Genomic DNA, 22,102 nt, shown 5'->3' with positions numbered 1-22,102 from the left:
CAGGGCAGGGCCCGCCCGCCGAGAAGGCCCGCGAACACCGTGTCCGAGGTCAGAGGTCAGGGCCCTTCTCCGCCCCCGCCCGCCCGATGCAGAATCGGAGCGAGCTGGGGTTCGCGAAAAGACCGGGCCGCCGGCCGCCCCCGGGAAGGCGTCCCACTGGCCCCGCCCCCGGCCGGCCCGCGCGCCCCGCTTCCGGCTGACGCAGGCTCGCGCCGCGGGCGCCGCTGTCCGGGCCGCAGTGCGCAGGCGCGGGCGCGGGCGCAGGCGCAGACTAGCCGGGCGGCCCGCCCCGCCCTGGGCCGCGAGGCGCGGGCGGGGCGATGGCGCGCGGGAGGGGCGGGGCCACGCTCCGGGCCCGGGCCATGGCCGCCGCCGATGCCGAGGTGAGGAGCGGGGCCGACGGGCCGGCGACGGGCGCGGGCGCGGCGGGCGGCGCGGGGCGGCGGGGGCGGAGGCGCCGAGCGGGGGCGCCGCGCGGGCGGGCGGGGGCGCCGCGCCGGAGACGGGCCCGCGCTTCCTCGCCGCCGCTGCGCCTCAGGCCGAGGCCGGGCCGAGGCCCCGGGCGTGCGGGCCGCGCTGCGCCGGGCGCGCTTTGTGCGGGCGCGGGCGGGGGCGGCGCGGCGGGGCGGGCGCGGCGCGGAGGGGGGCGGCCCGGCCGAGCCCGCGGGGCCGCGAGGACAGGAAGGAAAGTGGGGCGCGCCGGCTAACTTCGCGGCGCGGCCGGGCGAGCCTGTGCGCTCCGGGCGCCTCGCTGCGCCCCGCTGACCTTCCACTTTGTTCCGAATAGGACGGCCGCGTCTGTAACGAAAAGTTGGCGGCCGCGCTCCGCCCCGGACACGGCTGCCCGGCCCTGGCGGCTGTCAGCCCGGGAGTGCGCGACTCGGGTGGGTTCCTGAGCGAACCTCCGCCCGGCTCCGGACGGAGAAACTTGGCTTCTTTTGTTAACGCTCCCGGCCTCCCCCGTGGCCGGGCCGAGGGCGGCGGCACGGGATCCCACTCCGGTGGACCCCCGCTTGCCGCTGGAGCGAAGGGCGCCGCGCCGGCTCGCGGAGGGCGGGCGAGGTGCGGTCCCGGCCGCGGAGAGCGGGTTTGGGGAAGCGATGACCGAGCGGGTTCCTGGGCAGCCCCTCCAGGTGCCGTGAGAGCCGCGGGCTCTTCCGAAGGTCGGGGCGCCGGCCGGCGCGCGGGCCGGTCTGAGAGCCCAGTAGTGGACACGCTGCTCGTCCTCCCCTCGCGTCGTCGGGAGCCCGATGTTAGCGGGACGCGGGGCAGTTGTTGAACTCCACGCGGGGAGTGTGCCCCGCGCCCTGCAACTTTCAAGGAACGAAAGGTGCCTGTGATGCGGAAGGCGCGGCCAGGCTTGCGGGAGGGCAGCGCAGGGAGCCGCTTGCCGAGCGCCCGCCGCGTCCCGGGCCCTGCGAGCTCGGGGAGCGCCCCGTCGGCGCTTTCCTGCTCAACAGGTGAGGGAACGGACTGGGAAGGCGTAGGACCAGTCGGTCCTAGGACTAGCACGGTCCGGTGCCTGGCACGTAGTAGGCTTTTCGTTAATACTTGTTGAGCACAGGGCCCGGGACGCCTCTGATTCCAGGCAGCCGGGACTGGAGCTGAGCTGTGGGCACTGGACTGACTACCTGTGCCAGCGCCGCCGCAGCGCCCTCCCTGCAAGGGCGCCCTCGTTGAAGCCTGGTGGGTGCTGTCTGCCGTCGGCGCCCCAGGAAGCAGGCCCAGCGAGGCCCAGGGCTCCGAGCTCGTGTCAGAGGAGATGGGTGCAGGCGGCCCCGTCAGAGCCCCGCTCCCTCAAAGTGTTCACTCCGTCCTGGTTTCCCGCCGCGACTTCCTGACCCTAAAAAGAACTCAGTTTCTGGGCTGTCCCCACCTCCGCTTTGTGGGTTGGTAATGTTCACCAATAAAGTAGTGTGCACCAATAAAGTAGTGTGCACCAATAAAGTAGTGTGCACCCACAAAGTAGTGTGCACCCACAAAGTAGTGTGCACCCACAAAGTAGTGTTCACCAATAAAGTAGTGTGCACCAATAAAGTAGTGTGCACCCACAAAGTAGTGTTCACCAATAAAGTAGTGTGCACCAATAAAGTAGTGTGCACCCACAAAGTAGTGTTCACCAATAAAGTAGTGTGCACCAATAAAGTAGTGTGCACCCACAAAGTAGTGTGCACCCACAAAGTAGTGTGCACCCACAAAGTAGTGTGCACCCACAAAGTAGTGTGCACCAATAAAGTAGTGTGCACCAATAAAGTAGTGTGCACCAATAAAGTAGTGTGGTCTCCTGTGCCCGGATCTCCCAGCCCCAGAGCCCAGGGGGGTGCACTCGCCTTAAGGCTTCTGACCCAGCAAAGGGCACCTTTCAGCAGGAGGCTGCCCGGGCCAGTCCTATAACTTCCGGGCAGCCGGGCTGCCTTGTATCTTGAACCTTACTTTTTGTTCCTTAAAGTATTATACGCACATGCAGGTCGTTTAAAAGCTCAGACGGTGCTAAGAGATGTTTACAAGAGGCCGCCCTCGGCCCAGCCTCTGGAGAGGCAGCGGCCACTTGGCAGTCCAGCGTGTGCTCCGCATGTAAGTCACCTGCTATGTTGTCCTGTGTCGATCTTTTTCTACTTTTCCATCACCAACTTTAGGGGTTATCTTTTGGCTTCCACTCATGGTAGAGGTGATTTCAGTTCTCTCCTACTGTCTTCCCTTAGTGACTCACAATTTTGGTTAAATCCCCATCCAGAACCTTCATCCGTCTGTTCAGGGTATTGTGCCATGCTGAACGGGAGGCTAAACTACAGTTTTTTAAAAAATGTATAGCCGAAACCGGTTTGGCTCAGTGGATAGAGCGTCGGCCTGCAGACTGAAAGGTCCCGGGTTCGATTCCGGTCAAGGGTATGTATATGGGTTTCGGGCACATCCCCAGTGGGAGATGTGCAGGAGGCAGATGATCGATGTTTCTAACTCTCTATCTCTCTCCCTTCCTGTCTGTAAAAAATCAATAAAATATGTTTTTTAAAAAAGTATATATTTTTTATTGATTTCAGAGAGGAAGGGAGAGGGAGAGAGATAGAAACATCAGTGATGAAAGAGAATCATTGATCGGCTGCCTCTTGCATGCCCTTACACTGGGGATTGAGCCTGCAGCTGATTGCCCTGTCTGGGAATCGAACCCATGACCTCTTGGGTCACAGGTTGATGCTCAACCACTGAGCCAGGCCAGCTGGACTACCATTTTTTTTTTTTAATATATTTTATTGATTTTTTACAGAGAGGAAGGGAGAGGGATAGAGAGTTAGAAACATCGATGAGAGAGAAACATCGATCAGCTGCCTCCTGCACACCTCCCACTGGGGATGTGCCCGCACCCCAGGTACATGCCCTTGACCGGAATCGAACCCGGGACCTTTCAGTCCGCAGGCCGGCGCTCTATCCACTGAGCCAAACCGATTCTGGCACCATTTTTTTTTGTACATCCTTTTCTTCTGCCTTGGAGTCAATAATTGACTTATTTTTTTCATTTGTCCAATTTCCTTTGAACCTCAGAATAATCTTCTCACACCTTTCATTCTGTAAAACCTTCTTCCTTTATGTTTTTACCACTCAGCTCACCAGTGTTCCCGGCGCTCCTGGCCACGCTGCCCCAGTCAGGGTGCTGTCCTCCTGGGGGTTCTCCACGTTTACCGCCAGGCTCCCCACCCGCCGCGACCTGCTCCTCGTGCTGGAGCACAGCCCCAGGCCCTTCGCAGCCGTTTGTTGGGACTTGACGGTGTGAGAGAGTGTGTCCTACCCCACATTTACAGCACAGGGGGCTGAGCGTGGCGTGCCAGGGGGAAGTAGTGTTAAGTTTGAAGTGGCTCCAGTATCTTCTAGTTTTCATTGTTGCTGTCGCGAAGTAGTTTGATTCTTAATCCTTGTCGGGCGTTCTTCCCCTCCTCACTGAGCTTCCAGGCCCCTGCGTCCTGATTGTCCCAGGCCCTGGGACTCACCTCAGGGGTAGCCTTTCCATGTGCCCTGTGGTGTATCGAATGGCCCAGAAATCTGGAGATTGCTGCCCTTTCATTGATAGGAAGTTCCTGTAGAATGTATTTGAGGTGGGTTATAATCTACTATTTCCTCTCTGTTCTCCTTTTCTAATTCCTTTATTTGAGTGGTAGGCTTTTAGTACTCTGATTTTTAAAATGTCTTCTCCTTGTCATGCATTGATCTTTTTGTTCTACTTTTTTAGGAGCATCTTTGATTACTTTCCAATTCTTTCTCACTGAATTTTTAACTTCTGCTTTCATGTTCTTTACTGTTCTCTGTTCTTGTTAAAATACCTCCTGTTCTTGTTTTATGTGTATATTATTCTTTATTTCAATTTTAGTTACATTTCTTCAATTACAGGTAAAATAGAAATTATTTAAAAGCCCTGACCCGTGTGTCTCAGTTGGTTGGATGTAGTCCTATGCACCACAAGGTGGCTGGTTTGATTCCTGGTCAGGGGACCTGCCCAGGTTGTGGGCTTGATCCCTCTTCTAGGGGGCGTGCAGGAGGCAGTTGATCGATGTTCCACTCTGCATCAGGGTTTCCCTCCCTCTCCCATCCCCTCTCTCTAAAAGCAATGAAAAGTTACTAAAAGTGTTTGTTTCTTGCAGTTTCTGTTTCCCTGCACGCTCTTTGATGTCGTATCTTTTGGACTCTTGCTTTCGTGCTGGAGACTGTTCAGTGTCTGGTGACCCCCTTTAAGAGTAAAGGGATACAGAGGGGAGGCTGTTGGGGGTCTTGTTTACTGTTGGAGGGTGAGGACTCATGTGTTTTTGGCTCCCCCCAGATGTCCTGTCTGCTGGCTTGGCTTCCTTGGAGAAGGGTCCTTCACCTTTGTCTTGCCTTGTTGGTGTAAGTGGATGTTCTGGAAGGTGAAAGGCAGCAGGAGACGGCCTGCCCATGGCTCAGTGGGGAGCCTGTACCTAATGTTCCTGTTTCAGTGGAGGCGTTGACCCCTGACTTGCTTTGTGCCCACTGTCCCGGTGCGGTCCATTTCCGGTGGAGTTTACAGAGCTGACCTCTGGTGTCCCAGGGCTGCAGAAGAGGAGAGCTTGACTGAGTGCAGGGGGGCCCAGGGACCTACCTGAGAGTCCAGCGTTCCTCAGGTGGGTTTTCACATCCACACCCCCCCCTTTTTTTTTTAAAATATATTTTATTGATTTTTTACAGAGAGAAAGGGAGAGAGATAGTTAGAAACACCAATGAGAGAGAAACATCGATCAGCTGCCTCCTGCACATCTCCCACTGGGGATGTGCCCGCAACCAAGGCACATGCCCCCGACCGGAATCGAACCTGGGACCCTTCAGTCATCAGGCCAACGCTCTATCCACTGAGCCAAACCGGTTTCGGCAACACACACCCCTTTTTAGCTGCAGGCATCGCCCCCTCTTCTGAGCCTTGTGTGGGGTCCCTGCCCTGGGTCTTCCTGTTGATGTTAGTGTGGGGTTTCTCATGGCTCCTAGTGGAGTGTGCTTCTCTTTCCTCTTCTCTCTCTAGTTGACTTTTGATAAGAGAAGGGGGTGGAAGTCTGCTCTGCCATCCAGGAGTCAGAAGCAGTTACTGTGAGTCTGCGAGGCGAAGCTCAGCCACGCTGTGAGCGCAGCACCTGTGGGCAGGGCAGGGCAGGGCAGGGCAGGGCAGGGCAGGGCTGGGCAGGGCTGGGCTGGGCTGGGCTGGGCTGGGCTGGGCAGGGCTGGGCTGGGCTGGGCAGGGCTGGGCTGGGCTGGGCTGGGCTGGGCAGGGCAGGGCAGGGCAGGGCTGGGCTGGGCTGGGCAGGGCTGGGCTGGGCTGCCTGTCGGGGTCTCACTGTGCTCTGTGCTGTGGAGTCTTGCGGGTCAGCCAGGGCAGTGGAAGCAGCTCAGCCCTGTGCCTGCCCACAGGGACATCGTGGGCAGCTTGGTGGTTGGAGACCCCCCCTGTGGTCAGTGCCAGCGTGGGGGCGGAGCCCTGGTTTCCTGCTTCTGCTTCTTGTCATGTCACAAAACGGTTGTGTGTATCTGACCACAATTTATTGAGTTTGTCTTTGAACGTAATGTAGCTCACAAGAACCGTATTTTTGGCTCTTCCCGGCAGGAACTTGATGTTCTTTGTCGAGTGTCATTGTCCATTTGTCACTGTGAGCTTGGCCTTTGTTTTGGTCAGGGGGCAGCAAGTGACAGGGCGTAGCTCCCAGAGCCGTGATCTCGACAGGTGTGATGCAGAACGCATCAGTTCCAGAATGAGACGCCCTCCCACTCACTGCTCGCTTTTATTTAATTTCTGGCTTTTCCATTTGTCCAAGTAAATCTCTTCAGAGGTTTTGGGTTTTGAAAACAAAACCTTGACGTGGTTCTTTTAACTTGGAAGGTGGCATTTCCTTAGAGACGGTGTCTTCCCGGGTGGGAAGTCACTTTCCCAATAACATCACTGTCGGGTATTTTATTTTGGAAAAGTTTTCGGACTGCTTTCTGCATCTTTTTTTTTTTTTTTTAAATACATTTTTATTGATTTTTTTAAAAAATTGATTTCAGAGAGGAAGGGAGAGAGAGAGAGAAACATCAATGATGAGAGAAAAATCATCGACCGGCTGCCTCCTGCATGCCCCCCACAGGGATCGAGCCCACAACCCGGGCATGTGCCCTGGACTGGAATCGAACCCGGAACCCTTCAGTCTGCAGGCCGACGCTCTATCAAACCAGCTAGGGCTCTGCGTCTGTCTTTTAATAGGTTTGTAGGTTCTTTTCAGAGTCTATTTGAAAGGCTCTTTCTAAGGGTCTGTGAGCACTTACAGAGCACTTCTGTTTATGAAGGGCTGTTCGAGGGATTGTGTAAGAGGGCACACATGCTTTTGAGATGGGTCCCCGATTTTACAAAATGTCATCGCGTGATAGAGCAAATGTTACCGAGCAGGAAGTGAGTGGCATCTGTGAAGGGTAAACAAGGAGGCCTGAGCTGGCCTGGCGGCTGCGGCTGGACGTGAGCCGTGAGGACGTGTTAGTCCAGGTCTGAAGGCGTGAGGCAGGAATTGGGGTGGTGAGAAATAGGATGCACATTTTAACTTTTTATTTATTTTAATTTTAATTTTTTTAGTCCGTACATTTTAAATAAAAGGTTCCGGATTTTAGCAAGTGTAGAAAACTGAAACCTAGAAACCCGAGAATGCCAGCCATGTCGTGTCTCTTCTGATCCTCAGGGTGTGCGTGTTGGTACTGAAAGTCGGCTGTGATCAGTGAGGGTGCCGTCTGCACTCTCCTCGCACGTTCCGCCCCGCCACACTGACTAGCCCGTGGTGTTTGTTGCGGGGACGTTCCAGTTTCCTTGATTATGAATTGGGTGAGCCTGTACCCTTTGGTTCAGTTACTGGGTCAGAAAGGGCGAGTGGCATGAGGTGACGCTGGAGAGGCAAAGACAGGTCATATAGGGCCACGTCGCCATGGCAACAAGTGGCTAAACAGTCATTGAAGGGTTTTAGGTGTGGAATGCTCTTTGTCAAAGATGCTGGTGCTGTGTGGAGAGGGCTTGAAGGAAGACCAGTATAGAGCAGGGGCCAGTGAGCGGGCTGGGCCTGGGGACAGGTGGGGGTGCAGAGAGGCCAGGGGGTGGAGTCAGGGTTTGTGTGTTTGAGTTTGATTTTTCAGTAGTAGATAAGATAATTTCTGAGCGACACTATTAAAAACTCAGAGTATAGCTCTAACCGATTTGGCTCAGTGGATAGAGTGACGGCCTGTGGACTGAAGGGTCCCAGGTTCGATTCCGGTCAAGGGCATGTACCTTGGTTTTGGGTACATCCCCAGTGGGGGATGTGCAGGAGGCAGCTGATCGATGTTTCTGTCTACCCCTCTCCCTTCCTCTCTGTAAAAAAATCAATAAAATATATTAAAAACACACACAAAAAACACAAAACAAAAGAAACCTCAGAGTATAAAAGAGTGTTATAGCGTGTACCATCTCCCTCCTTAGTCCCCCAGCCACTCACTTCTCTCGGCAGGCCAGCAGGGTTGAGATTATGGAGCCCCTGCAAGCAGTGCGTTTCGGTGTTTAGACGACGTGTTATGGAATTTTCAGATCTGCTCCAAAGCAGATGTGGGGAGAGTGAGGGCCGTGCACCTGTCCCCTTGCACCCACAGTCCCCTGCTCATGGCTGGTTCCCTCCCTCAGTTACTCGGAAGCAGTTCTCAGACACACTTCATCTGTGACTAGTTCAGCTAACACTCATAGCCAGTCAGTAAGTATCCAGCCTTTGTTCTGACTTTTATTTCATTTCAAATTAGGAACAAAGTGTAGTCTATTCATTGCCCTGGATAGATATCTCTTAAAAAACTCGAGGTATTGAATTCCGTGTATTTATCTTTTTCTTGCAATTAAGTTTTGAAGATAATGGTTCATTTGTCCCAAACTTTCCGATACCCTTAGTTTTGCTGATTGCATTCTCCCAGTGTGTTTAATATGCTCCTCTCCTCTGCATTTCCCGTCCTTGAGGCTGGAGACGTGGAGCTGCTGCTTCCCGGGGAGGTAGCTACCAGCCTCCTGTGGCTGCGGAGCAACTGAACTGTGTGTGGTTGGTGTGAGTTGAGATGTGTAAGGGCCACATACACAGCAGGTTTTGAAGACTTCATGGGAAAAAGGGAACGCAAAGTGTCACATTAATACTGTAAAATACTGTTTGCCTGCCATTTTGGATATATTGGGTTAGATGAAATATTATTAAAAGTAATTTGTGTTTCTAAAGTGTGGTTACTAGGAAATTTAAAATTACATACATGGCTCAGATTGTGGCTTACATTGTGTTTTGGTTGGACAGCCTTGGGCTAGAGGCTCCATCAGATGTAAGTTTGTCTTTAAAAAATTGTTTTAGCAAGAATACGTAGTTACTGGTACAGTGTTGAGTTTTTTAATCAGACATAATAAGATTGTTTTGTGATGTTAATTTATATTATGGCATATTATATTATCAGAGCCAATAACTCATCAGGGGTTGCAAAATGGCAGTCTTTCTCCATTTCTTAGCTGGAATACTTCTACAAGGAAAAACTGCTTTGTTACCGTCCTATATAGTAAAAGCCTAATAATGCAGATCGACCGAACGGCTCAATGACCAGGTGGAATGACCAGTTGCTATGACGTGCACTGACCACCAGGGGTCAGATGCTCAACACAGGAGCTACCCCTAGCCTGCAGGCCCCAGGCCAGCCAAGGCGGGTACCAGCGCCCCACCCCCCCCATCACCCTGCGGGTAGCCCCACAGATGGAGGTGGCGTGGGGACGGGGCTGGCGAGTGGGCGGTACATGCGGCCCTCATTGCTCCTCCAGTTGCCCCACAGATCAGCCCTGATCGCTGGGACCCTACCCGTGCAGAATTGCATGCACCGGGCCTCTAGTAAAGTATTCCTGTGGGAAAGGAGATACGGATTCTGGGTACTGCAAGCACCTGACACCCGGAGCCTCCTGGAGGGCTGGCGGGCCTGTGTAGTGGGAAATGGCTCGCTAAGCTGGTTAAGATCATTTCTGTCCTGGAGTTTAGGTCATCTCCTCCCCGATGCATCCCAAGGCTAGTGTTTAGGCTGAGGGCGTGTCCTGAACTCCTGGAGCCCTGGGGGAGACCAACGCCGCCATCACGTGGCAGGGAAGGGTGGTGCGCCCGCCCGCTCAGTGTGCCCTCTGCTCCTCATAGAAGCAGGGCAGGTCCTGTCATGCCCCTCTACAGGGTTCAGGAGCAGCAAGGCCTTGAACCAAAGTATGGAGATTGCATTTGGGGGGAAATATTTTTACTGTATGACACAAATACTCTAGAAAAATGCACATGTTATGTGTATGTTTTCCTACATGTCTCCAGTCAAGCAGGGACATTACCAGGACCACGCAGTCCCCTGGGCCCTTCTGGTGTGTCCTGTACTTCCCCAGGGTCACTGCTGTCTCGGCTTCGGCTTCTGATGCCGCGGGCAGCTCTGCCCGGTGGTGAACTTGGTAAAAGGCTGCCATGCCCGGGGTCTGCCTTCCCGTCAGCGTCACATGGGTGAGGTTCGCCTGTGTGTGGCCCCTGGGAGTGCATTCCTTCTCCCTGCTGTGCACTCCCTGGAATAGCGCTTCTTCCTCCTCCACTGCGCTCTGTCGTGGGCATTGGAGCTGTTTGCAGTTGGGGTGCTCGGGCAGAGGTGACGTGAACCTGCTGTGTGCCCTTTGGAAGACAGGCACCGTTGCTGTCGGGTGAACCCCGGGTGGGCGCTGATCAGAGGGTGTGCGTGTGTGTGGAGTGGTTCGTGCCACATCACAAGTGGAAGGCGTGTCCGTGGCTCCACATCCTTGCTGACATCTGGTGTCCTTGTCCTGGTAGGTGTGCTGTGTGTTTAATGTTGCCTTTCTCCGATGATTGATGGTGTTAAGTGCCAGTATGCTTTTTGGTTATTTTTGTTCAGTCACTTGGGATGTGCCTATGTATTTATTTATTTATTGACCGGGGGGGGGGGGGAGGGGCATGCACAAAAGAGCAACATTGATTTGTTGTTCCTCATATTGAGGCATCATTGGTTGATTCTTGTATGTGCCCTGACCAGGGATTGAACCTGCAACCTTGGCATATCAGGACGAGGCTGTGACTGAGCAATCTGAGGGACTAGAGTAACCTTTGTGTGTGTGCACCTGCCACACTGTTCCCACAGCAGATGTAGCGTCTTACACCCTGCCGTGTTGTGTGAAGGCTCCAGGTTTCCCACACATCGCCAGCACTTGTCATTACCTACCTTTTGGATAGTAGCTGTGCCGTGGGTGTGAAGTGGTATCTCTGCAGGTTTGATTGGGAGTTCCCTACTGACTAATGATGAGCATTTTTGTTTTTAATATGCACTTGCTTTTTTGTTTGTTTTAAAATATTTTTATTGGTTTCAGAGAGGAAGGGGGAGGGAGAGAGAGATAGAAACATCAATGATAAAGAGAGAATCATGGATCAGCTGCCTCCTGCATGCCCCACACTGGGGATCGAGCCTCCAACCCAGGCATGTACCCTGACCAGGAATCAAGCCCTGACCTCCTGGTTCATAGGTCAACGCTCAACCACTGAGCCACACTGGCCAGGCAGGACACCAATTTCGAACCCAGGCTGCTCCCGATATTCGGAGAAAACTTCAGAAGCTCTCTTTAGGGCCACGTACCTCTACCTTAAAAATAAGAATAAAAAAATAAAAATTGGGGTGGGTGTTGGACATTTTAGCAGTGGTTTTTGTGGGTAGATGCGCGGCAGCTGAGAGGAGCCACGCTGTGTACTGCCCCATCCCGTGTCCAGTGCCGTCAGGGGGACGGGTTCAGTTACCTTCCACACTTGAGTCTGCCACGGTGGCCTGGTCATTGGCCCTGCAGGGATCCATTTATTCGCGTGGCTGGGACCAGGGAGTGTGGTGGTCATGATAACGGCTGTAGGTGTTTTCCATTGGCAAATGGGGTTTAGAGTCGGTGTGTATTAGAGTCGGGTGCCCTACGAGGGACTTAGATGGCGTTTGCCCTTTAGTGCTTACGGCAGCCCCACCAACCAGGTTGGTGACTGTCCCAATTCCTCCTTTCACAGAAGAGGAAGAGGAGGGGCTGTGTCTTGCCAGGCAGTCTGGGGTTTGGACTACAGTGTGCACAGCCACCAAGTAGAACTTCTTTACGAGTCAGAAGCAGTTCCACTCCAGCTTGCTGCTTGCACAGTCTCAGCTGCAAACCTGGAAGCTCCTGAGTGTACTCTGCCCAGCCAGTCTGGAGTGGGCGGCGCCCCTCGGCCGAGTCCTCTGGCTGCCTGCACCGCTCACCAGGCAGCTTGTAGCCCCGCTGCTGCTTTTGTCTGATTTCCGCCTCAGCTTGGCTCTCCCTGCCATGAACTGCGATCGTCCTCCGAAGCAACGCTGTTACCTTGTCGTTTGGACACTGGCTAGACCTGGGTGGGCTTGCCCTTCCTACTTCGTGTTTCGGTTTCAGTTTCAGATCATTTACGTTGCTTTCAAGACAGGGTGTGAGTGGCAGCTACCTCCTCCTGCCCCGGTCCTTCTCCTTCACTCTGCTGAGGACCTGAGGCTGCAGGAAGCTGCCTGGGCCTCGCTCCCCAGGGACCCACTCTGGCGGTGGACAGCTGTGTCCTTCCCGAAGCTGTGGACATGGCCCATGTGTTCATCTGTCCGCAGATGGGCATTGGGTTGCTGCACTGCTTGTCTCCTGTGAATGATGCTGCTGTGACGTCAGCAAAGCTTTGTGTGGACCTCTGCGTTAATTCTCTGGGGTGTGCACCTGGCAGTGGGATTGCTAGGCCGGGACAGCCCCGCGCAGAATTGTTCCCCAGGTGACTGCACCATTGGCATTGCCACCAGCGGGCTGTGTGCCCAGCTCCCCGCACCCTTGCAGCTCTCACGCTGGCTCTGGCTGCGCAGCCTTCCTGAGTGTGAAGTGGTGCCTCGTTGCGGTTTCCTCGTGTGCGATGATCAGTGAAGTCGAGCATCTTCCTGTGGGCTTGTTAGCCATTCGGACATTTTCTTTGTAGGGATTCAAGTCCTTCCTTCAGTTTGGTTCTCTGTTGCTGGTCATGAGAGCGCTTTCTCTGCAGGCACCTCGTTTCATTCACTCTGCCTATTGCGCCCACGGGTGCTGTGCTTCTTTTACAACTGAAGGTGGGGCCCTCCCCCAGCAAAAAGGTTTGCCTCCTTTATGGTGGAATGGCTTCGCCCAGGGCGTGCACTTTGTGGCGTGCTCCTTTATAACCCTTATTGTTTAGGAGGAGCAGCACTGCTCATCTTGCATCCTGACTTTCAGTCTTTTCTCTCTTTCTTGGTCAGTTTAGCCAAAGGTTTGTGATTATGTTGAAGCCTCAGAGAAGTAACTTGATTTTGTTGCTACTCTATTGCTTTTTTCTTCTCTATTTCATTTATTTCCACTCTAATCTTTTTTTCTTTTCTATTTCTTTTGCTTGCTTTGAGTTTAGTTGCCCCTTTTCTGGTTTCTTTTCTTTCTTTCTTTCTTTTAATATATTTTATTGATTTTTGACAGAGAGGAAGGGAGAGGGATAGAGAGTTAGAAACATCGATGAGAGAGAAACATTGATCAGCTGCCTCCTGCACGCCCCCCACTGGGGATGTGCCCGCAACCAAGGTACATGCCCCTGACTGGAATCGAACCTGGGACCCTTCAGTCCGCAGGCCGACGCTCTATCCACTGAGCCAAACCGGTCAGGGCCTTTTTCTGGTTTCTTAAGGTGGAAGCTTAGGATCTTGGTTTAAGTTCTTTTCTGATATGGGAGTTTAAAGTGATATATTTTCCACAAAGTGCTTCTTTAGCTGTGTTATGGAATTGTGTCCCCCACAATGATAGGTTGAAGTCCTAACCCCTCCTCCCTCAGAATGTGACCCTATTTGGAAATAGGGCCATTGCAGTTGCTTTCGGAGGTTGCACTTGAGTAGGTGGGCCCTGATTTAATAGGACCTGTGTCCGCATCAGAGAGGAGAAGGCTGTGAGCACAGACATTTGCAGAGCAGAGGGAAGATGATGTGAAGGTGCACGAAGAGCACGCCATGTGCCTGGAGGGATGTACTTACCAGCCAGGAACACCAAGAGACCCCTGGAGGGGCAAGGAAGACGCCCCCTAGCGCCACCAGAGAGCATGGTCCCCGACACCTTGGTTTTGGACTTCTGGCATCCAGAACCGGGAGATGGTGAATTCCCGTGGTTGTAATTCGCCAGTTTAGGGCGCTCTGCTGCGGCGGCCCTGGCGCACTCAATCTAGTGGCCTCCTATACATTTCGAAATGTTGTGTTTTTATATATTTTTTTTAGTTCAAAATATTTCTATTTTCCCTTGTGATCCCTTTTACCCATGGGTTTAGAAGTGTGTTGTTTAATTTCAAAATATTTTGGTATTTGCTAGATTTCCCTGTCGTGTTGACTTTTAATGTAATTTCATTACGGTCCTGCTTTGTTATTTGTGTATTTTTTGTTGTTGTTGTTGTTGTTAATCCTTACCTGAGGCGATTTTTCTATTGATATTTAGAGAGTGTGGAAGGGAGGAGGAGAGACCGAGAGAAACATCGCTGTGATTGGTTAGGGCTGCTTTAGCTCCCATTTGTTTAAATCGGTTAGTGTTTTAACGGCTCAGACCCTGTTCTGTCCTGGAGCGTGTTGGCCCAGTGCTGAGCAGAACGTGGTGGACTTGGCAGTGGTTCGGTGGGCTGCTCCGTGGCAGGGGTCTTGGTCTCTGGTGTTGAGTCCTCCTTATTCGTCCTTATTTCCTGTTAGTCTCTGACAGTGGGGTGTTGGAATCCCACTTTTATTGATGAATTTTCTTTTCACTGTTGTCAAGTTTTGCTTCATGCATTTGAGGCTCTGTTGTCAGTGTTGTGTGTTCGCAGTTGTTTAGCCACCTGGTCGGTTCTTTTACGGTGAAATGCCTGGCTTGTCTTTGGCAGGGCTTCTTGTTTGCAGGTCCGTTTTGTCTGGTAGCCGTCTGGCCACTTCAGTTCTCTTACGGTTTCTCTTTGCGTTGTGAGCCTTTTCCTCGCCTTTTACTTTAAAATCTTTGTGTCTATCAATCTGAGATGTGTCTCTAGCAGACACATAATCAGACCATATTTTAAAAAAATATGTTTTTATTGATTTCAGAGAAGAAGGGAGTGGGAGAAAAAGATAGAAACATCAATGATGAGGGAGGATCATCGATCAGCTGCCCCTGCACGTCCCACACAGGGGATTGAGGCCTCCACCCGGGCATGTGCCCTGATCCTGGTTTCTAGGTCGATGCTCAACCACTGAGCCACGCCGGCCAGGTTACTGTCATATCATCTGTAATAATAATTATTCATTTTGTTTTGCTGTTTGCATGAAGTCTGAGAATGCTATTTAGAAAATATTGCCACCTTTAAGAAAGGACTTCAGGTATTTATTGTTTTGTATTTAGAGCTACAGCATGGACTTGACTGGAGGGCTGGACTAGCTGTGAAGGGGAGTGGGGGTGGGTGCGCGTGTTTGCATGTGGGTCCTGCTTCTCTGTGGTGCGGTACATGGGCGCCCGGCTCTGAAGCTGAGCTTCTTATGACCGGCTGGTCAAGTGCTCAGGTGCCCTTGGGCGTGGCCTCAGACTCCTTCCTAGGTTATTTGTCAGTTGTTTTTTTTTAAATTTCTTTATTGATTAAGGTATTACATATGTGCCCTTATCCCACCATAACCCCCCCAACTCATGCCCTCACCTCCCTGTTGTCTCGGGGAGCGATTTGTGTGGGGGCTGAGCTGTTACTGATGGTTCTGTAGGATTCTCCACCATTTTTAGGGCGTTGACAATTGTACAAATGGTTTCCTTCTGAGAAAATGAAAATTATTTTAGAATGTTTGTCAATCTGAGGTTTCAGGTGCACCGTGGGCCCCCGCTGGGGCACACTCCCTGCCTGGAGCTGCCTCTGTTTCATGACCCAGTTGCCACTGCTGAGCAAGGGCACTGAGCGTGCCGGCGCCTTCCGCCTGACGTTGGCCGCTGGGTGGTCTGCGTTGGCTGTAGTGAGTGGCACTCACCGAGGAGCGTGGATGGAGGTCCTCTTCCCCGTCAGCCCTTTCCACAGGCGCTCTGGGCCGGTGTGGCCTAGGAGATAGGGTCACCTCCCCCCCCCCCCATAACCCTGCTTGGGTGGAATGGGGAGTGGGGGGTAGGAGGGCCCCCCAAAGCTGCAGCGCTGAAAGCTGGGTCAGGCTGGTCGTCCTGGCGGGAAGAGGGAAGAAGCTCCTAACTTCTCCAGTCGTGCTGCTGGGAACCCGCTAACAGGGCGTCTCTGTTTCCTCCTTCCCTGCCCGGTGGCCCCGGTGGCGGTGATGGGAGAGGCTGGGAGGGCACGAGTGAGAGAGGGCAGGCGCTGGGCTCCTTGTGGCCCGAGGAGCTGGCCTTGTCCCTGTGCACTTCCCCGGGTTCCATGCAGGCTGCAGAAAAAGGAGTCTGTTCCCCCGGGAAACACTGGCTCCCACCACTCCCCAAGAGGCCCTTGGAGGGCATGGCAGGTTGGGGGATGGCCTGTTCAGGCCGCCGAGATCTGATTGGGAGACGTCCTTCCAGGGGAATGGCGGAGCAGGGAGTCTGTGACAGATGCAGAGACCAAGGGACACAGTTCTCACTGTGGCGATCTCAGCCGTTCCTGGAAAGCGAGCTGGGTGTGAGCAAGTGGCAGGCACGTCCTGGGGGCCTGGGAGGGGCTTTGGGTTCAGCAGTGGCAAACAGCAGGAGTGGCTCCTAGGCTGCCAGTCCTAGACAGTGTTCTTGGCACAAAAGGGTGGGGGAGGGCAGGCCACTCTCCTAGATCTGAGGAAACGCCAGCTCAGCCAACGGAATGAGGAAGAGGGAACAATAGGGAGGGCTCTGTGCCTGCCGCTGGGACCCTGGATGGCTGGTCCTGCTTTGAAGGGGGCTGAGAGGAACCATTGCACCAGGAGTGCAGACGGGTGTGCACACCGGTGATGTCCAGGTCAGAGGGGTTGATGTTGGCCCTCAGCTCACAGGGAGCGTTTGTTTTCATCTTCAGAGAAAAAGGAAATGCTTTTAGAGGAGAGGTTCCCAGGCCTTCAGGTCGCCCTGTGCATCCGCAGGGTCTGGCCTCCGTCCTCCCTGTTGTCGCCCTCCCCTTCTGCCCCCTTCCCTCTCTTGTCTCTTCCCCTTCCTCCATCCCTCCCCCTCCTTCCCCCCTAGATGAGAGGTCCTTCTGTGGAAAGGGGGGGCCAAGGGAGACCATTGGCAAGTGCATACTGCAGCCTGAGGGTGCGGGGAGGCAGGGCCTGTGGGGAAGCAGGGCCAGGGAGAGGCCTGTTTGCTTTTCATTTTAAGAGAAGTTTAGAGATGGGAGGTGTTTAGCGTCAGAAGATTATTATCTTCTGCTTTAAGTGGGATGAGTCATCTGTGACCATGGCATTGAAAAAACAGAACAACAGAACCAAAAAGAAAAAGTTTAAGTGAAGAAAAGTTGTAGTGAGTTTTAAAATTAATGTATTTGGTCAAGGATTTTGTCTCCTTTTTAGAGAATGAGGAGGAAAGGTAAACTCTGAGGCTGCTTCTCAATGGCCTGGCCTTTTTGGCGTCTGAAATGTGGTAGGAATGTGTCCGTCACCCCCCCCCCCCCCCCCCCTGCACACCCGGCCGCCCCGGTGTGCGCGCCCAGGAATGTGTCTTATGTAGAATTTGTGATGCTCAGTGGGTTCTATGGAATCAGAAAAGAGCCCATGCAATCCTCTCACCTTCAGAAGAAGCCCTCAGAGTTGAATCAGATGCACTGGCCGCCATGGAGGTCCTTTTCCTGCCAGCATCTCCCACTCCAGACTCGCTTTTAAAGCAAGAGAGAGAGTGTTGGGAGGAGAGCTCATAGCTACTTGGTAGCCTCTGGACAGCACTTTTGTTCTTTCCTGCCTTGGAGAGGTGCTGGGGCCAGTGGGGAGGTAGCCAAGCTGGAGGCAGGGGTGCCCGCTGTCCCCCTCTAGGAGCATGATTGACATGGGGCTTCTAGTCTCCTTCTAGAAGAGGACTGTCTTTCCCTCCCTCCCTCCCTCCCTCCCTCCCTCCCCCACACACCTACCATCCACCCATCCCTCCACCCGCCCTCCATCATCCATCCACTCACCCCACCCTCCCATCCACTACTCATCCACCCACCCACCATCTACCTACCCATCCATCATCCACCTACCCACCATCCATCCACCCATCTATCTACTCATCCATCCATCCACTTATCACCCACCTACTCATTCACCCATCCACCCATCATCCATCCATCCACCATCCACCCACCCACCATCTATCTACCCATCCATTCATCTACTACCACCCACCCACTCATTCACCCACCCACCCACCCACCATCCAACATCGACCCACACACCATCCATCCATCCACCCACCACCTATTACTATTCATCCATCCACCCAGCCACCATCCATCCATCCATCCACCCGTTCACCATCTACCCATCCGTTCATCCACCTACCACCCACCCACCCACTTATTCACCCATCCACCCACCATACCCACCCATCCACCTATCATCCATCCATCCAACCCATGTTAATTACCTCTTCTATGCCAGGATTACTAGTCTGAAAACTTGGGTATGTCAGTGAGCAGAGTATGAAAAATCCAGAACATTTCATCATGCTAAAGAGAAACTTCACACCATCAATGTCCCTCCTCATTTTTCTCCTCCCGGTAACCCATGGCAACCACTAATGTACTTTGTGTCTCCGTAGATTTGGATGTTCTGGATATTTCCTGTAAATGGAGTCATGCACTATATGCCTTTGTGACTGGCTCTCACTCCTGTGCTGTCTTCCAGGTGCTGTCTTTTGGTGGCGTCACAGTGGGGGGACCACACACTGCTCGTCATTCAGCAGCTGGTGGTCACGTGGAGGGCTTCCCCTCGATGCTGCATCTGTTATGCCCAGATTTCAGGATCCCCAATAGACCACCAGGGAGCCAGCCGAGTCCGATGCAAAAGCAGAGAGTCTTTATTCAAATTACTTTGCCCCCCCCCCCCCGCCCCCCCTCCGGTCAGCCACACTCACCTATGCAGCAGCAAGCGCGCGAGAACCCCGTGGGAAGAGGGGTTCAATAGGGGGGTTGGAGTAAGGGGAGGAGAGAGGACTGTGGGCCCTGCCGATTGGCCGGGCGCAAGTCGGTGTCTTGTTACACAGGATGTGGTCATATCTATGGCGCGCACGTCCCTTGATTGTCATTGGTTAGTTTAAAGAAATCCTGGGTGTGGCTAGCAGAGGCTTGGGCTTCCGGGAAGAAGCTCCTTGCCGAGCACATGGCTAAGGCTGCTGCCCAAAAATGGAGGATCCGGGGTAAGATGGAGGGCATAGCCCTCGCCCTTTCACATCAGCCAGCATCCTTTTTCATCATAACATGAAAAATATTTTTCCTGTTTTGTGGGTTGGCTTTTCACTCTCTTGAAGCACAAAAGTTTTTAGTTTTGATAAAAATCCCGTTTATCTTTGTTATTTCTTATGTGAAAATGATATTTGATCCAAGACTTAGAAGAGGGAAGGGCGTGACTTCTGGGGTGAGAAAAACAAAACAAAATAGTGCTCAGGCCCGGAGCTGGGAGGGGAGGCTGGCTGCCCCGTGGGGTTGAAGAGCCTGCGGTCCGCTGCTGGGGGTGGGCTGTGAGCGCCACTCGGGCTGAGACTAGAGTGAGGGCTTGCGCGCACAGCTGTACACAGATCCTCTGGCTGCCGGCGGTGTGAGGGTCCTAGGAGCCCGTGGGATCCGTGCGAGGCTTACGGCCTGCTGCTCCCCACCTCTCCTTTCATGGGACACCTCCCACCAAGCCTCTCCTCTCCCTCCGCTGACTGTGCCCCCACCTGGGGGGCTGCTCTCCTGGCTGCTGGCCGGGTTCTCCCCGCCTGCAATCTTCTCAGAGCCTCCCATTCTCACGCTTGCTTCTTCCTCCCTGCCCTCCTCCTTTCCTCCCTTTTCCCTGGGGTGCAGGCAGGGCTGTGACCATGGGGCTGGACCACCTGCAGCTCATCTCCTGCTTTGTCCTGCCCACTGTTTGTGACCCCTCCTTCCAGACCCAGTGCTCCTGTGGCCCTGCGAGGTGGGACAGCGGTCAGTCAGCACTCCCAGGCCCCCCCTCTTTGGCTGTCATGGCTCAGTGGTTGACCATGGACCTATGAACCAGGTGGTCACAGTTCCAATCCCGGTCAGGGCACATTCTGGGGTTTTGAGCTTGATCCCCAGTAGGGGGCGTTGCAGGAGGCAGCCAATCAATGCTTCTCTCATCATTGATGTTTCTATCTCTCTCTCCCTCTCTCTTCCTCTCTGAAATCAATAAAAATATATTTTAAAAAAGTCTTCAGTGTGATTAGGAGCGTGGTCTTCAGTTGATGAGGGAAAAGGGAACACATTGCCCGGGTTTTCTCCGCTTAAGTCTAGTTTGGTGGCCACCAGATGGCGCCGTTGCTCTTGTGAGCCACAGCTGATGGCAGGTGCAGCTCTCCTGGCAACCGGGGCGGTGTTGGCGGTGTTGCAAGAACCACCTTTTGCCACTTTAAGGTGATCTGCTGTTAAGCAAAGTGCTTAACAAAGGGCCGTCTTCTCTCAAGTCTGGGCGGCCTCACGGAGAGGGAGACTTCGGAGGATAGGGGCTCTTCCCAGCAGCCATTTGTGGAGCACCTGCACGTACCTGTACGTATGTGCTGTCCACCGGCCCTCGTGGGCTCACAGGCTCCGCCCCTCTGTGGCTGCCTTTATGTTCGTGGTGTTGCACACGATCGGAGAAAAGGAGCAGGTGTCTCCCTTTTCTTGGTGTGTAACTCTGACCTCCGCCTTCAGAAGGGAAGGTGCCCGCAGGAGAGACGGCTGTGGAAGCTGCGCCATCATGGGAGGGGGCGGAGCCTGGTGCCAAGCCGTGGCCCTGAGGATGTGCCAGGGCCTGTCCTGAGGCCAGGTCACTCCCTGCCGTGTGGGCCATGCGCCTGGACTTGCCCTGTGGCCGCCCAGAGCCTGGGCTGCTCCGTAGACGGGAGCTGGGCGGGCAGCTGCTCCCGGGGCGCAGGGCCTGTCCTCAGGGAGTCGCCCGCCATGGCCAGTGCCTCACAACTCCTTTCTCACATCCAGACACTAAGGCTGTTCCCCGTGTTGGCAGTAGTGCGAGGTATGTATCGATGGAGGGTAGAAATGACAAAATGACTCGGAGTCTGGTAGCACTCCCCACATGGAACAGAGCTTGTCTTTGTGGTGACAGTACTTGCTCAGCCCCAGCATGCGGAGAGCGAGTGCCTGGGACGTTGTGGGTCCTTCCCTGACCCGTCGTCCTCAGGAGCCCATGGGTCTGGAGCGGAACGACCTTGCCCTGGAACAGCCTGGAGCCCAGTGTCTCTGGCTCAGGGCTCGGAGAGGTGGGTGAAGAGGGAGGGGCCGCGAGGAGAGCGTCTGAGTCCTGAGGGGAGACAGTGATGCCACAGCCGCAGCCCCGTGTCAGTGTGGGAGCCGGGGGAGCCTCTGTCCGCATCAGGCGGAGCTGCAAGGAGCAGGTTCCAGGAGCTCCAGGAAATGAACCAGGATTGGGACCTGCCGGCCTCTGTCAAGGGCCATTAGGATGAGAGACAGGAAAGGCCCCGCAGCTCTCCGCGGGCCCCTTCCTCCCAGGGCCTGCACTGCAGCCTCACCCAGGCTCCTGCTGGGCAGACACCCAGAAGCGGCCTGACTCAGCTGGGCTTCTCTTCTGTTCTCTCTGTCTTGCTGTCCAGCTCAGCTGGGGGCCTTGCTGGGCAGCCGCCTGTGTGATCTGAGTGCAGGCGGCATCTGTGGACGCCAGAGGCCTGCGCTTTACAGTTCATCGTCCTCAGGGACAATGGCAGGCCCCGTTCTGTAGGGCATCCCCGTAAGGAGGAGGCAGGGGGCAGGCGCAGCAGGTGGGAGCTGGAGAAGCCCGGCCCACGTGCTTTGCAGGAGAGGTGGATCTTCGCGAATGAAAGCGGAAGGAAGACATGCTGTGGCCGAGGCTCCAGGGCATTGCTCTAGGACGGCCCGCAGCTTGAGGCGGTGGACTCATCGGGTGCTTGACAGGCCAGAGCATGGGCGTGTCAGTTCAGGGGTCAGCAGACTTCTGTAAATGGCCAGGTGTGTAGGCCTCCAATTGTCTGAAATGCCCATTTTTTATTTCTGTCAGTTAAAAAATGTACAAAAGCGATTGTTCACTGGGGGGAGTGTGGTTTGGGGCTAGATGAGGGCAGTGGGCACGGTCTGCCCACCCTGGCCTCCCCTGCGCAGCGCCCTCCGTGCTGTGCCTCGGAGTGTGAGCCCGAGCTCAGGGTCACGAGGACCCCGTGTGTTTTAAGGAGATGCTGGTGAGATCGCAGCTCTAGACGGAGAATTAACTGCAGAATGGATGTTAGACCCAGAGGAGCAGCTGGAGGTGGGAAATGAGTTAAGAGCCTGTCCCTGATGCTGGGACTTTAGGGACAAAACAACTAAATAAGGAGGTGGTGGCGGAGTGGAGAAGAGGCACAGGCGTGGGGCGGTGAGGGGAAGCCTGACGGGCGTGCGTGGGCCCTGCCGCCGTGGTGACAGCAGCTGGGAAGAGCAGGTGTCTTTAGCACCAGGCGGGTGAAAGGATAGATGGCAAA

General features: G+C 54.3%; 1 protein-coding gene across 13 annotated transcripts in view; it reads left to right on the top strand.

Annotated features, from left to right (window-relative positions):
• The first annotated feature begins 319 nt into the window (after positions 1–319).
• Positions 320–22,102, top strand: part of EHMT1 (euchromatic histone lysine methyltransferase 1) — a 78,704-nt gene continuing 56,921 nt past the window's right edge. For 12 of the 13 annotated variants that reach the window (XR_004967238.1, XR_004967239.1, XR_004967240.1 and 9 more), the window contains exon 1: positions 320–383. Coding sequence is in view for 10 of the 13 variants with exons in the window: in XM_036306901.1 (XP_036162794.1) it covers positions 321–383 (63 nt within the window). In the remaining 3 variants the exon portion in view is untranslated. The remainder of the gene's footprint in view (positions 384–22,102) is intronic. The other variant, XM_036306896.1, reaches the window with a different exon arrangement.

Source organism: Myotis myotis, unplaced genomic scaffold (genome assembly GCF_014108235.1).
Source record: "Myotis myotis isolate mMyoMyo1 unplaced genomic scaffold, mMyoMyo1.p scaffold_m19_p_44, whole genome shotgun sequence".
Lineage (NCBI taxonomy): Eukaryota > Metazoa > Chordata > Mammalia > Chiroptera > Vespertilionidae > Myotis > Myotis myotis.
Note: the sequence above shows the minus strand (reverse complement) of the source record. Positions and strands in the feature narration are given on the sequence as shown.